At 40.2% G+C, this 15,903-nt stretch overlaps 1 protein-coding gene across 1 annotated transcript; it reads left to right on the forward strand.

Annotated features, from left to right (window-relative positions):
• Positions 1 to 1,773: 1,773 nt before the first annotated feature.
• On the forward strand, positions 1,774 to 15,365 carry LOC122644849 (repetitive proline-rich cell wall protein 2-like). The gene is made up of 6 exons (XM_043838226.1): positions 1,774 to 1,921; positions 2,015 to 2,158; positions 2,216 to 2,270; positions 2,376 to 2,421; positions 14,981 to 15,016; positions 15,098 to 15,365. Exons 1-6 carry the CDS (start codon positions 1,816 to 1,818, stop codon positions 15,278 to 15,280), a joined length of 570 nt encoding a protein of 189 aa, XP_043694161.1. The 5' UTR covers positions 1,774 to 1,815; the 3' UTR covers positions 15,281 to 15,365.
• The last annotated feature ends 538 nt before the right edge of the window (positions 15,366 to 15,903 follow it).

The raw sequence follows: 15,903 nt of genomic DNA on the forward strand, positions 1-15,903 counted from the left end.
TCTACCTATCATAAAGAAAAAGTAGAAAACCCTTCTATCTTAGAGTTTATGCAAGAGTTTCCTAAGCACAACATTGGTTTCCTGTAACCATTCTGTGACAATTGATAAGAACACCCAAGATTCCATATTCAAATTCAATATGATACAGAACCAGCATACCAAGGAAAAAGGGTGTTTTTTTGGGGTCTTTGTCCAAATGCAATAAATCAATTACTATGAGCATCACTAAGTTATAAAGAAGATCTGCAAAACAAACTTATAAACAACAAATCAACCTTCAACACCATTGTATCATTGCCAAGTTGGACACTCTATCTCAACTAGAGGTCCTACCATATCTGCAAAAAACCTTCTATTTGATAGGGGAAGAAAAGTTGGTGACATCCCAAGTCAATATCAGCAAGAAGTAAATTACTGCAGCTAAATTGGGATAGACTGCCAACAAGTTCATTTCGATTTTTCAGGCATTGGGCACTAACATGACCTGTACAAACACATACAAATACATTTGGATATTATCATGTGCAAAAATTTTAAAAATTCAGAACGACAAATCCACAGATATGTATGGATGTATAGGGTATTTAGATATTTGAGTAATCCATACAATAAGTGAACTTTTGTCTGTATGAATGAATGTAGAGGTATTCCTAATTCTTAACCACCCCCCCCCACCCCCCCCCCCCCCCGAAAAAAAAAGAGTGATATTCCTAACCCACTGCATTTAGAAAGGAAAAGAGAGAATAAGAGAAGATGAAAGGTGAGAGACAGAGAGCGCAGAGGCAGGATACCTATTCATCCTCAAGTTCTGCAAATTGCTAATGAGAGTGTAAGGCAGCAAGATCGGGGGCTAGGCAATTAAGATAGCGGCACTGTGATTCATCTCTCTCTTCTATACTCCGCCGACTATTCAACAAAAATACGACCGTTTTCCCTCTAGTTTCGCCATCACCAGAAACCATCTACAGCATCTAGATTGCTCTCTGGTACAGGTGAGAGAACGCGTAGAGAAGAATAAGAGAGATTGGGGTTCGAAATCTGGGAGTCGAGAGTAGGCCCAACCGAGAACCAAGCGTTCGACAGGAGAGAGAGAGAGAGAGAGCGTATTTGGGATCATATACACCGTAGTATACAAAAGAAAAAAACAAAGCGTATGCCGTATGATGTTTAAAAAATCAATTAACGAACGAGATTTAATGATACCATTTACACGGATCAGATTACTCCCGACCATGGATTCCCTTATCTGCACTGCCGACCAGAAAACCTTTTGCCTATGTATATATAAAAAAATATAAACATGCTTATAAACAATACAGGGTCGGGTCGGGCCGGGCCGGGCTTAATCCGAGGCTTAAACCCGATCCCGACCCGACCCTGCCAGGGTCAAGCAATTTTTAAACCCTGACCCGCCCTTCGGGCTGAAAAATCAGGGTCGGGTCCGGGCCGGGCTCAGGGCGGGTTCGGGCCGAGCGGGCTTTATTGACACCCCTACTCCTACATGAGAAGCTAGATGACCTGACCTAACCCACATGTGTCCAATTAACAATTAACTCCTTAAGAGGTACTTGGAATGTTTCTACTCAACGGGCCAAAATTTTATTCGACCCATTAATTCCCTTAAATGGGCCGCATGAGAACAGATCTTTTTACTTTTCTATTACACCATCCTATGTCTGAAAGCAAGTAAAGAATGCATGGCTTAAGGGGGTACGTGGCAGGTTAATAGAGGGTTCACTTCAATTATAAAAGGACAACCCTAGTTTTCCAGTTGTGCACCAGATAGATCGAGTAAGTTGCAAATCCGAAGTGAAGATGTCCCTTCTCACTTATCTAGTGTTTCTCATCTTTGGAATGGTAGCTCTCACTACTCCCTCCTTAGCCGATTATCAGAAGGAGCCTTCTTCTCCCTATGGAAAACGGAATGAGCTCCTCTCCAGGGAGCTCGGCACTCAAGAAGTGCCCAGAGGGGCATCCAGCCGTTGGGCTATGTCGCACACATCCCTATGCCTGACACATTCACCTGAGTACAAGCCTCCTCCAGTGAAGAAGCGGCCACCACCAGAGTACAAGCCACCATGCCCTCCTGTTTATAAGAAGCCTTCACCAATGAATAAACCACCATCACCAGAACAGAAGCCACCAGCCAAACAGAATCCTCCAGTGGAATACAAACCTCCCACTCCTGTCTACAAGCCTCCTCCAGTGGAGAAACCACCAGTGGAATACAAACCACCCACTCCCGTCTACAAGCCTCCTCCAATGGAGAAGCCCCCAGTGGAATGCAATCCACCCACTCCCGTCTACAAGAAGCCTCCTCCGGTGGAATATAAACAACCCACTCCCGTCCACAAGCCTCCTCCAGTGGAATATAAACCACCCACTCCCGTCTACAAACCTCCTCCGGTGGAGAAGCCAGCACCAGAGTATAAGCCACCAACGCCTGTGTACAAACCCCCCAAAGTGAAGAAACCAGCACCAACTAAATACAAGCCAGCTCCTCCGTATGGTAATTACCCTGGTAACCCTCCCTCACCCTACCCAGCCTAATTGAGTGAGTGATGCTCATCAACTATTAAAATAAGATGGAGGTGGTGCAGTTGTTGCTTTGTTTAGATTTTGGCCAGTGGTGGTACGTAGCGGTGCTTCAATTCAACATGTAATGTAATGATATCCCTCCTACTCCTACCCGAGGGGAAGGTGCCGCTTAATTATGTCAATTTTTATTTTTAAAAACATTTAACTTGGAAAGTGTGGTATGCTTTTATATCTGTATGAGACCGTAAAGTAAGAGTAAAGCACAGCACTTAGTGTGTAATGTGTATGTATGCAAGCCACTGCAGCCCCCGCTCAAATGTTAGATTGCAGATTTCCTAATGTTCTTTCCTCTTTTGTGCCTACATTTGATCCATTCTCCTCTCCTCTTCTATTCTTCCTTAATTTCCGGATTTTTATCCTCTCAATTTGCCTGCCCGTACTTGACATCAAGTACATCTAACAGAGGGGGCAGAAATGACTATCCTACCCCCTGCCTGAATACACTGCCCGAGGTGGGGTCCACATGGGGTCTACCTCCCTCTATTAGATGTACTTAACGTCAAGTACGGGCAGGCAAATTGAGAGGATAAAAATTTGAGAAACTAGCGCTAACATGGGGGTAATTATGTACTTGTAGTGTTCGAAGAAACCTATTCAAAAGATCTAAACACGAATGAAAGAAAAAAATGAAAGGAAAGGTTTTCCTGTACCAAAGGGTCCAAGTTTGGCCCTGTGGGCCTGAGCCCGCCCTGCCTGCCTTGAGCCCAAACAGGGCTTGGGCTGAGATACCCTGGCCCTGAGGGTGTGTTAGGGATGGGAATTTTTTACCTTGAGTCAGGGTCGGGTTAGGCTAGGGTTGAGGTCTCGGGTTGAGTTAGGCCTGCCTCTATATTCTTCTTCTTCTTTTTGGCCTGGCCCAATCTTTGCATCTCCCTCCCCCCTCCCCATGGTTGGCCAATCAGGGTCAGCCTAACCCGGCCTTGAGGATGGGTCAAGGTTGGATTTTTCAGGTATAGAGTTGGAGCCAGGCCTAGACCCAGCTAAGGGGATTTAGGGTTAAGTTTACGTTTTAAAAAGCCGGGCCCAATCAGCCCTATTGCAGCCCTGTTCTCTACCCCTATTTTACAAATGATCGATAATTTCTTTACTGTTCCCTTTTGGATACCATCCGAACCCATTAGTCAAAAGATTTTCTCTTAATGATGGGTGAAGAAAAAAAAATGAAATTTGTATTAATTTTCTCAGTTTTCCTCCATTCATGGTGATAGAGAGAATATCTTAATCCACAGATTTGACTTTTGATTGGACTTAGAAAGAGTATTTTTTTTGGGGGTAAATTACAGTGCCACCCCCCTGAGGTTTGCCTTAAATACAGTGCGACCCCCTTTGTGTTCAAAATATACACTTAGACCTCCTGAGTTTAGGGTATTTGTTACACTCAGCCCCACTCTGTTAAAGTATTCCGTTAGTTGTTGACGTGTTGGCCATTGATGCCTTAAAATGACAAATATACCCTTGATATGGTGTGAACTTACCATTTTGCCCATAGAGCAATCCAAACTTTACACCCCCTTCCTCTACTACTTGAATCAAGGTTTAGGATTCTGGCGATCAACCTCAGGCCATCTTCCAGTCCATCAACGATGACCTGCCTCAAGTTCTTGCTATGGCGATCTGCTGAGGCCATCACCGACGACTTGCCTCAGTCCTCTCTCTCTGCTCCTGTTCCTCTTCTCCTCTCTTTTTCTCTCTACTCTTGAACGACTTCTATTCTCTTCTCGTCTTACTTTCTCCGATATGACACGGTACAATAGGACAGGAGAAGACAAAAATCAGTTCAGATGGCGATGGCCACCAGCCCAGTACCATCGGCCGATAAAGCTCTGATGGCTTCAACGATGCCTATCCTGACAGCACAGATGCCGTTGGAGATGTTCGCAAGAGACGCCATTTTCGCATGGTTCAGGGGACAATTCGCGGTGGCCAACGCCATTATCAACGCTCTTTGTAACCACCTGACTCAACTTGATGGACTCGATGGCCATGGTGCTAAGTATGAATCGGTTTTTGCTGCGATACATAGGAGGCGATTGAATTGGATCCCGATCCTTCAGATGTAGAAATACTCTATAGAAAACGTTGCTTTGGAGCTTAAGAAAGTCGCGGCCAAGAAAATGATAGAGAGAGGGAGGAGAAAAGAAGAAATTGAGGAAGTCAAGGTTTTTTTTTATCATAAAAGGGAAGAAACTAGACAAGATGCCAATGGTAGTGTTCAGGTTGTGAATGGAGAATCCGGGGAGGAAATGAAGGAGAGTGAAGGTGAAGCCGTTGATGAGGTGGTGGAAGAAGTTTCGTCCGTTGACGATCAAGAGCAGCTCCAAGTTTGTATATTTTTTGCTCACTTCTTCGATTAGTTATTCCCGATCTTCATTTGAGGATTTTTTTTTCCTCTTTTTAATATTCTCCTGGTTAGCTAGAACTTCTTTCCAATTTTCGTTTTCTTTGGTTTCATTCCTTGTTATCCCCTTTGCAATCGGTCCAGAGTTTCAACTTGGTTTTGGTTGTCATCTTTCCTTCCTCATTCCCTCCTTCTAAAAATCCATATTTGCTGAATCTGGGTGAAGCATGAAAATAAGAGTTCCATCATCCGTGTGATTTCATGCTCTTTTCTTTCTTATGGAGGGCTATTGATCATTATATAGAAAATTTATATAGGGGTTTTAACTTGATTTAATAGTTTTTGTATCCCCCATCGTTCAATCCAACTGAATTTTGGGTCCCCAAGGCACAATGTTTCTCCTTCTTCGTATACTCTCCCTTCTGATTCAAGACTATTTGGGTTTCCTTCCTTTTTTTTCCTGGTAAAACAGAACTGAAGCAAAAATAAAGGGGTTACACGTGTAAGAGGGTGGTTTTCCCCAGGGAGAAATGGCCACAGATTTCGCTTTCTATGGGGTTACTGGAAGAGGGTAGAGGATGGCGGACAGAGGTTGCAGTGGTGGTGGGGCGGTGGTTCAGGAAGAAGAAGAAGAAAGAATGAAATAGTGGTGGGTCCCATTATGTTAGAAAAAAAAATTTAGAATATGATTAATTGAAGGGTAAAATTGTCATTTAAATTTTAGACTTAATGCCATCCACTCAAGGGGTCCACTCAAGGGGTGTGGCTGTATAATTTAGAAACACAAGGGGTCGCTTAGTATTTAGTACAAACCTCAGGGGGTGGCAGTGTAATTTTCCCTTTTTCTTTTTATGAAAAGAAAAAGTTTTTATAGCTTAAAAATGTAAAGGACAAGAATCTACAACTGCACAAGTATCAACCATTAGAGTTAGATGACTAACATTTTAACCAGTGACGAAGAGGAGGACTTGATAAAACAGACACCCCTTTGATGTGATCCACTATTGACAAAAAGAGGTTCAGAACTTCCAAAGGCCAAGGAGAACGGAATGGAGTTGGAAGAAGTCCAGTTAACATCGGGTCCGAGCACCAAACTTCTTTCAGCTTCACACCTCTCTTAGCGGCAAGGTCCAACCCATAGAGGACTCCAAGTAATTCCAGTTTCAGAGGATGTGTAGATTTAATCTTCCTTGCAGCCAACAAAAAGGGTTTGCCATGTAGCAAAATGCAAAAAGCCCAGCCAGAGTAATCAATACCTCCTATGTCTCTGGGATCAAACCCTGCGCATAACAAAACAGGAAAGTCTAAAGTAGGTAAACAAATATTAGAACAAGATGAGTAGAGAATATTATCAGTACAAAGTGCAGGATCCAAATTAAAATGAGGGGGAGCTATATTTAGCTCCAATAACCATTGTTCAATCTTCCTCCAGGCGGCGAGGGGATCAGGCTTAACATTTTTAAAAATAAAATTGTTTCGAACAGACCAGACAACATAACAAGTTATTATAAAAACAGAGAAAAACCAAACAAGGGAGATCTTATCAAGCTGGCGACTAAGAAAAGTCGCAATGCAGAATTGACCGATAGAGGAGAAAGAAATGAATTTCGTCCTCAAACCAAGTGGATCAGCTGCCCAGATATGTTTAACTCAATCACAGGAGAGGAGGATATGCCAGAGGGTCTCATTACAAGTGCCATAGAGAGCACAAGTGGGATCGACCTGTTTCCATTTCGATACAAAATCCTTAACCGGAATCCCTGCATGTAATACACGCCAGAAGAAAATTTTAAATTTAGGATGAATGTTAAGCTTCCAAAAGAATTTCCACCACAAGGTACAAGAAAAATCAAATAAAGAAGAACAGGAAAGAAAGACTATTTTGAATTTTACAATTTCATACCTTCAATCATAGCTTCAAATCACAATAGATTTTCTTTTCAACTTTAATCAAAGGCCAAAGGTTATATGTATGGCCGCACATGGTCGTATATATAACCGTGCGATGGAAACAATGCAAGGGTCTAAATGACCGAACACCCCCCCTCCCCAACTCTATTTGATGAAGCCTTCCATCGTCATATGTGAACGTGTATGAATTCCTTCCCCTTAACCAAATGAATTCTAAACTCTGAACTTCTGAAGTATAAACCTGCTTTCACGAAGAAATGATAAAAATTTGTTTGGAAGCCAAGCCATGTTATTGACCTTAAGGGCTTGATCTATAAATAGGTTGTTATCAGCCCAAGTCCCTGATTAATAGATGGGAGCTACGCTCATACCTAGCCATATAGGCCTTGGATCCCAATGCACTAACTAGTACACCCACTTTTAGTCCCAACCGAAATTGGCCGGTCCCTAAATTTTGGGGTCAAAATATGCATTTATTGTTTACCAAAAAAATATATATTTATTGTCCGTTATTATAAGATTTTTTTGGGTAAACATCTAGGTATTGGAGTTAAAAGGTTTAAAATTTGGCGTGTTACTTCGAACTTATAGTTGGAAGACCAAGTTTTAACTTGATCGAGTCACTCGAGTCGAGTCAAAATTTTGAAAAACTTGATCAAAAGTCATGAAGACTTGGCGAAGGTGAAAAATGATGTGACTCGGTATTGAATCACCCGGGTCAAGCAAGACTCGGTTTTTTAAGTTGAGTCACTTTTAACTAGGCGAGTCTTGTCAATTTTTAAATTCATAAATGGTACTTGACTTTTTTTTTTGGTAGTATAAATACTACTTGATTATAAGTGAATATATCAATATAAATATAATAAGTAACAACTAACAACTAATAAATGTAAAACGAAATGTGTAAAACAATAAAGACAAAAAATGCTTATCAAAACTAACATTTTAGATTTCTCTCTCTCTTTCTTCTTGGAAATCGCCATATAGCATTTATAATTCTGTAGATAAATGAAAAGAAGTCATCTCTCTCTCCACATTGCAGTCTTCATCATCCAATCCATAACAATGTAGCATTTATTATTATTTTTTAATAATAAAAAGAATATGACTCGGCTTGACCAGGTTTTTAACTAAGCCGAGTCACCAGGTTTTCTAAAAAGCGAGTTGAGTCAAAAAACTTGGTTTTTCGACTATGACTTCGAAGAGAAAGATGAGGATAAAATGTTGAATAAAAAATTAATTAAATAGAAAAATTGAAGAGAGAAATAAACCGAATGGAATAAAAAATGGGAGAGAGAAGAAGCGGGTGGGTGTTTTGATTTTTTACTATTTTAATGACAAAAATAGTAAAAAATAGAAGAAGAATGGTATGTTAAATAGATTAGTAGGTTACTAGGTGAAAGAAAAAAAGAAAAGGGTAATCTGGGTTTTTACAAACATGAGGGTAAAAGGACATATAAAACTTTAAAAGCGAGAGCATTAGAAAAGAAATTTAAAGTAGAGTGGTTTTAATAAATATAGACTAAGTGTAAGGGAGTGATAATAATTGTTCCTATTTTTTTTCTCTCTCTCCTCTCCTGATCATGTGGGCCTCATCTCATGTAGATGCTATTAGTTTATTCCCTGTGCCACCAATGGTGTGCGTGGTGTGGAAGAACTTGAAACATATATATATATATATATGATTAAAAGCAAAAAACATAAGATTAATCAGCAGAGGGTACAGAACTTGAAACATATTAGTAGGATAAACATGAAAAAGTAAAAAAATGCAAAAGCAATTCACTAATCAATGACTCAATATCCGTGAGACCCACTCAACAAGAAAACTCCTACTCACAATTTCACTCACACAAACCTCAAGTGAATAAAGAGAGAATTAACACACAGAATTCCTACACATAAAACTCACCTTTATAAGAAAAAAAACATTTTGTATACTCAGTTCTATGTTTTTCTTCGATACTTAAAATGCCGTAGCTGCTTGACTCTCCGATTTTTCCATTTTATTATGCGAGTTAGGTGAGGACTGTGCCGACCATGGCTGGCGCTCTTCTTTTCTTCCTTCTTCATTCAATTGTCATGCAATTCATTAATTAATTACATTTATTGTTCTTTGAATACTTCATTCCAAATTCAATGCGTACATGTGGATTGTGGAGGAAGTGATGAGTTTTTTTTTCTTCTTTCAATTCAATTATTGTTGACAGTTTATTCAATTCTGACTACCAACATTAAAGCCACTTTTACAGAACAGAAGCAAAAATATATAATAAATAAAAAAGAAGAAAATTTTGGTTTTTTTCCTCAATTTTTTTAGAAAGGAAACCATTAGAAAGTAGGAAAACCTCTTATCTTTCCGGAATATATATTCCAAACAAGAAAAGCTTGAATAATTTTACAACTGAGACGAAATTCAAATCCCAAACCTTTTCTCATCCGATTTGAAACCCTTTGATATCCTCCAGAAATCAAAATATGTAAGGAACAGAAAAGAAAAAAAAAAAAAAAAAACAAAAACTATCAATTCAAATTGATCAAAACCCAGAACGTAAGAACTTAGAAAAACTCATCAGTGCTACAACTTTCTGAAAGCAGAGAGAACAACAACTTCTTCTAGGCTGGCATCATCAGTAGCTGGAGATCATAAATTATCACAAAAGCACTTTGTGATTCCTGACAGGCTGAAAGGTCTTTTCTTGATCATTGCTTGATGACGTACCTCCTAACTAACTGATGTATATATATCCTAACATCATATCGATCAAATGGGAGGAGCCGGAGGAGTACCACACAATGGTGCCGGAGGAGGAGGAGGGCCCCGCTTGGGAGGCGGAGGATTACGACGATGCTTGGGAGCCGGAGGAGGAGGAGGAGGAGGACGCATGGGAGCCGGAGGAGGGCTTTTAAAGTGAACTGGAGTGTTGAGAGTAGGGCTAGGTTGTCCAGCAGATGGGTTTCTCCTCCTCAGTTTGTAATAAGTGAAACGATTGGAATTAGCAGCTTCAACCGAATCAGCAAGCTCCAGGAAGAGAGTGTTGTGTGAGTCCAAACTAGCCATTAAGTCTTCTGATGCACTCACAACATATACGACCAACCCAAATACCAACATGCTAAGAATCCTGACATTGGAACGTTGTCGTCCTTCCATTTGCTACAGCAGCTAAACCTCTCCCAACTCTTCTTCTACTTACTGTCTCTCTGAGTAATTAACTTAGGTCTCTGCCCCTTTTTCAGTCTCGTCTATATATAGAAGTGCAGAAGAAGAAGAAGAAGAAGAAGAAGTCCTTTCAAGTATCGACAACATAAACTGCTCAAAGTCCACGGCTTAACTCCTTTTATTTTTTTATTTTTTTTCTACAAAGTAATATAAGTGAAGATGGAGTCTAAACTCTAAAAAGATAGAATAGAAACACACCTAAATCTGAATCTGTGGTGGAGATGCGACTGACGAGGTCAAATATTCAAATTAGAAGGTCCGAATATCTTGACGTAGGTACGACAGCTGGAAAAAATGTACATAACCGAAGCATTGAAAAAATCAACATTTTCCTCAAAGATGTGATCGATTTGTAGGAATCATTTAATTCTAATGTTTTCTTACGTGATCAATTAATTTATTGACCAAATATGTCCCTAACATTATAAAAAATAAAAATCCCAAATTTATCTCTAATATAATGGATTTATGGAGAAAGAACGCTACGTGGGTGTGTGTCACGTGCTGCCCCTGTGTCCATGAGAGTAGAATGACTATCATGCCCCTATATAAAGACAAATTTATGGGGACATGACAATCATTCCAAACACCCCTACGTCTAGGTGTAAGGCCAGCTCACCATGCGTCCAAAGGTGGCCTTCTCTTTCTCTTGGATTTATTATAAAAACGAAGTCTTTGTCAACTAAGGGAATAAAGTCATATCATATAGCTTGATGGGAGGGTGTATTATAGACTTTATACAAATAAGATTCTCGGCCGTCCTTCTATCTCAATGTTTCAAATTGGCATCATCTCTGAAAAACATCAACAAAGACCAAAAGAAAGAAATCTAGAAGTTTCATTGCTCGTTGCAGAGAGAGATGAATAAAAAACTATGGCTAGTTCAAGTCAAGTATAGATGTTTCTCTTACATCGTTACACAATAACCATTGTTTCCTCCCTTATGTTTGTAATTCAAAAAACACAATAGACAAGATCTTTAATGTGTGTATAAGGATGTTAAATCTTACACGTGAAAGTTAATAGAGAAATATAATGATAACAAAGTAAGTATAAAAAAATGAAAGGGTTGAAAATAAATATTGGCATATAATTCTCTTGCACGCTAGGAGATGTAGGTGTTGGATATCACAGTTTTGGGGTGAATATAATGATAACAAAGTATGCGCAAAATAATAACACAGAGAAACAAATCAAACCAACTATAAATGAACATATCAATTTTTACATACAAAACCCTTCTCAATGTCAAAAGGAAAAACCACTAGATCTAATCCATATAAAACGGATTAAAATTCTCTCCAATTTCTTGGTTGCCGATTGTAGTGCAGTTCGGGGTTGAGAGGTCGGCACCTGGCAGACGCAACATCCAATGATCCAAGACCGATTGAGTCAGGTTTTTTTTTTCTTCTTTCTTCTCGAGATCAGCAGCGTTGGACGTCGCACTTGTCAGTATGTGTCGGGCTCTAAGTCCCGAACTGCACCACACTGCATTTTTAAGGAATTGGAGTTTTTTTTCCATATAAAACCTTCTACTATTCTCAATATTGGGAATCCAAAATCTTCTCTTGCTAGTGTCTAACAAAGATCAAGAATCTCATTAAAAAAGAAAAAGAAAAAACAAAGATCAAGAATAATAACCTTTCTTGGATAACAGAACAACTCACAAAATAGGTGGATCCACAAGAATACCGTACTCTCAATACCCAATGTAACATATACAAGAAAAGAAAAGTTGTAATACCTTGTCCTTTTCCGATGACACAGAGAATGACATCATATCGCAACCCACATAAGTGGAACACGAGAGAACATCCAAAAAAAGCCTAAGTTTTTGTTTCTTTTCTTCTCTTTATTCCCACTCATGGAAACAAGCCCATGAAAGGAAAGAGATCACACTCTGTAAAACCAAACGAAAAAATTGTGTATCTATACTCAAGATAGAAGAAAGGTTTTCTATTGGCCATGACTCACAGCCTCCTTCTCCCCCTTTATAAGTATTATAATAGTGGGAAAAGGCTAGGCACACCACTGGTGTACCATAAGCTAGCACCCTCTCTCTCTCTCTCTCACTTTTTTCCTCCCTATGAAATGACTCCCCTACTTTTCTTGTATGATGCTCCATCCCGTGCTCCCATTGGTGTTGCCCACAAGCTTACCCACACAGGCAGTGTGCCTATCGCTCTCCTATAATAATATATTATATCAGATAACGACATACCGTAATATAGTGGAAGACTCCCGTTTCTCATAGCCTTGGTCTGTGCGACTCCTCTAATGTAGGACTTCCTAAGGAAGTGAAATCCCAACAAATCCCCTTCCAATTCACGAGAAAAGATCTATCAAATTAACCTGTCAAGTCAATATTTGTGAGTTCCTGCAATACGGGATTTCCATCATGACATATATCAAACTTTTCACATTGTAGGAGTATCCACTTGCATTGTGCCAATGCTACACTGTGATTCATTTTCTACTGCAAACGGCTTATTCGCTTCATTTTTCACCCTTTGAATTGTTAGTATCTCGAATGAACGATGACTCTCGGTCATGGCGTGAATTCGACATATTACTAGTCAAAACTTGTTCTTTCATCATGCAACTACTCTACTTAGTCATCGGCCTTTGCTTCTTCGAAGAATTTTGGTTTACCTGTAAATACTGATGTGATGGAACTCTACTAGATGGTTGTCGTTCTTTGATAGTTCTTCTAATTAATTGAGATTCAACAGGTGTCTCTTGAGGGGATGCTCTCCTTGTTCAAATCACCTATACCAACTATAAGAGCATTATTATCACTATCATCACCATCTACATCTCCATTTTTTTGTTGTACATCTCTCCCATTATTATATGCCATGGGAACAGGATTTGGAACAAAATTAAATTGAGGTACAGTCATCAATATCAACATTCCATTGAGGATGTGTAACGGATTCTCTCCCTGTTCAAGCTTATGCTTTGTTTACAATTTTATAGGCAACAAGCTTCAAATTTAGATTCTTCTAATATAGCTTCATCTTTTTCTGTAATTCTGTATGATGAATCTAACCATCCCATATTCCTCTTGTTCTCACTTTTTAAAATTTCTCATATTCATTGTGAACCAAAAAAAAGAAAAATAAAAAAGACCAATGAGCAAAAGTTTCCTTCATAGTCACAACCATAAGTGGTTATAATACAACTCAATTTAGTCTTATTTCAACTACATGAGCTCGGCTACATGAACTTTTTTTTCTCCAATCAACTCTATATTAGTGGTTATAATATTTCATTGAAATAATCATTTGATTCAAGAAGAGAGAGAGAGAGAGTAAATAAAGAAATTCTTTCTGATAATCCAAACTGATTGATATTTGACCTAAAAGTTCCAAGCCTAGAATTCAACACCTTAGAAAATACCGATAAGTTATGAATTTTTATCGTTTGCGGTTCCCTAGTGCCTCTTACAAAAGGAGGGTGGACCCCACCTGGGCAGAGTGTTCCGTCAAGTGCCCCAGGTGGATCCCACCCCCCTCTTGTGAGAGGCAGTAGGGAACCGCACCGGTCAGGAAACCGTAGACAATAACAATTCTTATGCACTTAGTATAAAACGTGGTAGAATCCAAAGCAAAATGCAAATAAAGCAACAATTTAGCCAAGAAATACGATATAATCACATTAACTATACACCACCGTGTCCATAAAGTCGTACCCAGTATGGCAATTTGTAAGTCTCAGGTGGAAACAAGTGCTTAACTTATACAATAAGTACTTTCTGTTTTTGCCGGTAACAAACAATAAGTACTTTCATGGTGGCATATATGGGGTGATTAAGCTCATCATTGTCATATTAGGGTTAAGTTAATGCTGGAAGTTTTCCTTTAATACATGCAAAACAAGCTTAAAAATGGAATCTTTAGAAAAAAGGAAAAACGTGTTAAATGGATTCCACCCTTTCATCGGACGCAATAAACGAAAAGCAAGATGCCCTGACCGACCTGACCCACATTGGTCCAATCAACAATGTGCTTGCAAAGTTTCTACCCAATGGGCCAAAAAGTTTTTGGATCCATTTCCATTAAATGGGCCGCATGAGAACAAATCTTACCACAAATATTTCTACTTTCTATACCCTACCACCCTACTACGTCTGAAAGCAAAGAATACATACATGGCGTGGGGTACGTGGTAGGTAAGTTGGTTGATAAAGGCCGGTTCACTTCTATTATAAAAGGGCAACCCTAGTCTTTGAGTTCTGCACCAGATAGCAGATCTGAGTAAGTAGTAAGTCCAAGCCAAAGATGTCCCTTCTCACTCATCTAGTGTTTCTCCTCTTGGGAGTACTAGTAGCTCTCACTACTCCCTCCTTGGCCGATTATTACAAGGAGGAGCCTTCTTCCCCATATGGAAAACCACCTTCACCTGAGTACAAGCCTCCTCCAGGGAAGAAGTCGCCACCACCAGAGTACAAGCCACCAAGCCTTCATGTTTATAAGAAGCCTCCTCCTTCGATGGAGAAGCCACCAGTGGAATACAAACCACCCACCCCATCTACAAGCCTCCTCCGGTGGAGAAGCCAGCAAACCAGACGTCACAAGCCTCCAGTGAAGAACACCTGTGGAATACAAACCCCCAAAGTGGAGAAGCCACCAGTGGAATACAAACCACCCACTCCCATCTACAAGCTTCCTCCAGTGAAGAAGCCACCGGTGGAATACAAACCACCCACTCCTGTCTACAAGAAGCCACCAGTGGAATACAAACCACCCACTCCCGTCTACAAGCTTCCTCCAGTGAAGAAGCCACCGGTGGAATACAAACCACCCACACCTGTCTACAAGAAGCCACCAGTGGAATACAAACCACCCACTCCCGTCTACAAGCCTCCTCCAGTGGAGAAGCCACCGGTGGAATACAAACCACCCACTCCCGTCTACAAGCCTCCTCCAGTGGAGAAGCCACCGGTGGAATACAAACCACCCACTCCCGTCTACAAGCCTCCTCCAGTGGAGAAGCCACTGGTGGAATACAAACCACCCACTCCTACCTACAAGCCTCCTCCAGTAAAGAAGCCATCAGTGGAATACAAACCAACCACTCCCGTCTACAAACCTTCTCCGGTTGAGAAGCCAGCACCAGAGTATAAGCCACCAACGCCTATGTACAAACCCCCCAAAGTGGAGAAACCAGCACCACCTAAATACAAGCCAGCTCCTCCGTATGGTCATTAATTACCCTCCCTCACCCTACCCAGTCTAATTGAGTGATGCTCAGTTGGAGCTATATAAATAAGAGGTGCTGCAGTTACTTTGGTTACATTTTCTCCTACTCGAGGGAGGTGCTTCTGTCATTTTTTTTTTAATTTTTATGGAAATTACTATGTGTAGTATGCGTAAAGCATTGCATTTTTGTGTGTAATGTGTATGTAAGCCAGCCATTGCAGCCCAAAATCATATGTTAGATTGCAGTTTTCCTAATGTTTTAGGATGAAGTTTTCTTCCACTCATAGAAGACGATCACCCACTATCCTAGGGTTCACAAACCCCTCCTAGGTTTTAGTATGTTCCAAAATATTCTTCCGATATCCATTCCCGCCCTCTCCTGCCCCATTCACTGTGGGTAGAGGGAACCTCGGTCCTTGTTCTTATTCTTCTTCCTTAATTTTGACAATATAAGGTGTGTGGTGGGGGGAGAGAGAGAGAGAGAGACGTTTGTGCAGGTTGACTGAAATATGAAACGTATGAAAAAATGGCATTGGCTATACACAAACACTGATTTAAAGACTAAAAAGAGGAAGTAATTGATGCCTATACGGGATGGGATCATAGTTTACGTTCATAGTATCGGTTACTGT

The sequence above is a fragment of the Telopea speciosissima genome, chromosome 1 (assembly GCF_018873765.1).
Source record: "Telopea speciosissima isolate NSW1024214 ecotype Mountain lineage chromosome 1, Tspe_v1, whole genome shotgun sequence".
In the NCBI taxonomy this organism is placed as follows: domain Eukaryota; kingdom Viridiplantae; phylum Streptophyta; class Magnoliopsida; order Proteales; family Proteaceae; genus Telopea; species Telopea speciosissima.

What these genes read in the sequence shown, in the direction of transcription:
- LOC122644849 (XM_043838226.1), top strand. Translation starts at nt 1,816, where the DNA reads ATGTCCCTTCTCACTTATCTAGTGTTTCTCATCTTTGGAATGGTAGCT. An exon ending in GCCACCAGCCAAACAGAATC is followed by an intron (nt 2,159 to 2,215) that starts CTCCAGTGGAAT and finishes CAGTGGAGAAAC; the next exon opens with CACCAGTGGAATACAAACCA. An exon ending in AAGCCTCCTCCAATGGAGAA is followed by an intron (nt 2,271 to 2,375) that starts GCCCCCAGTGGA and finishes AGTGGAATATAA; the next exon opens with ACCACCCACTCCCGTCTACA.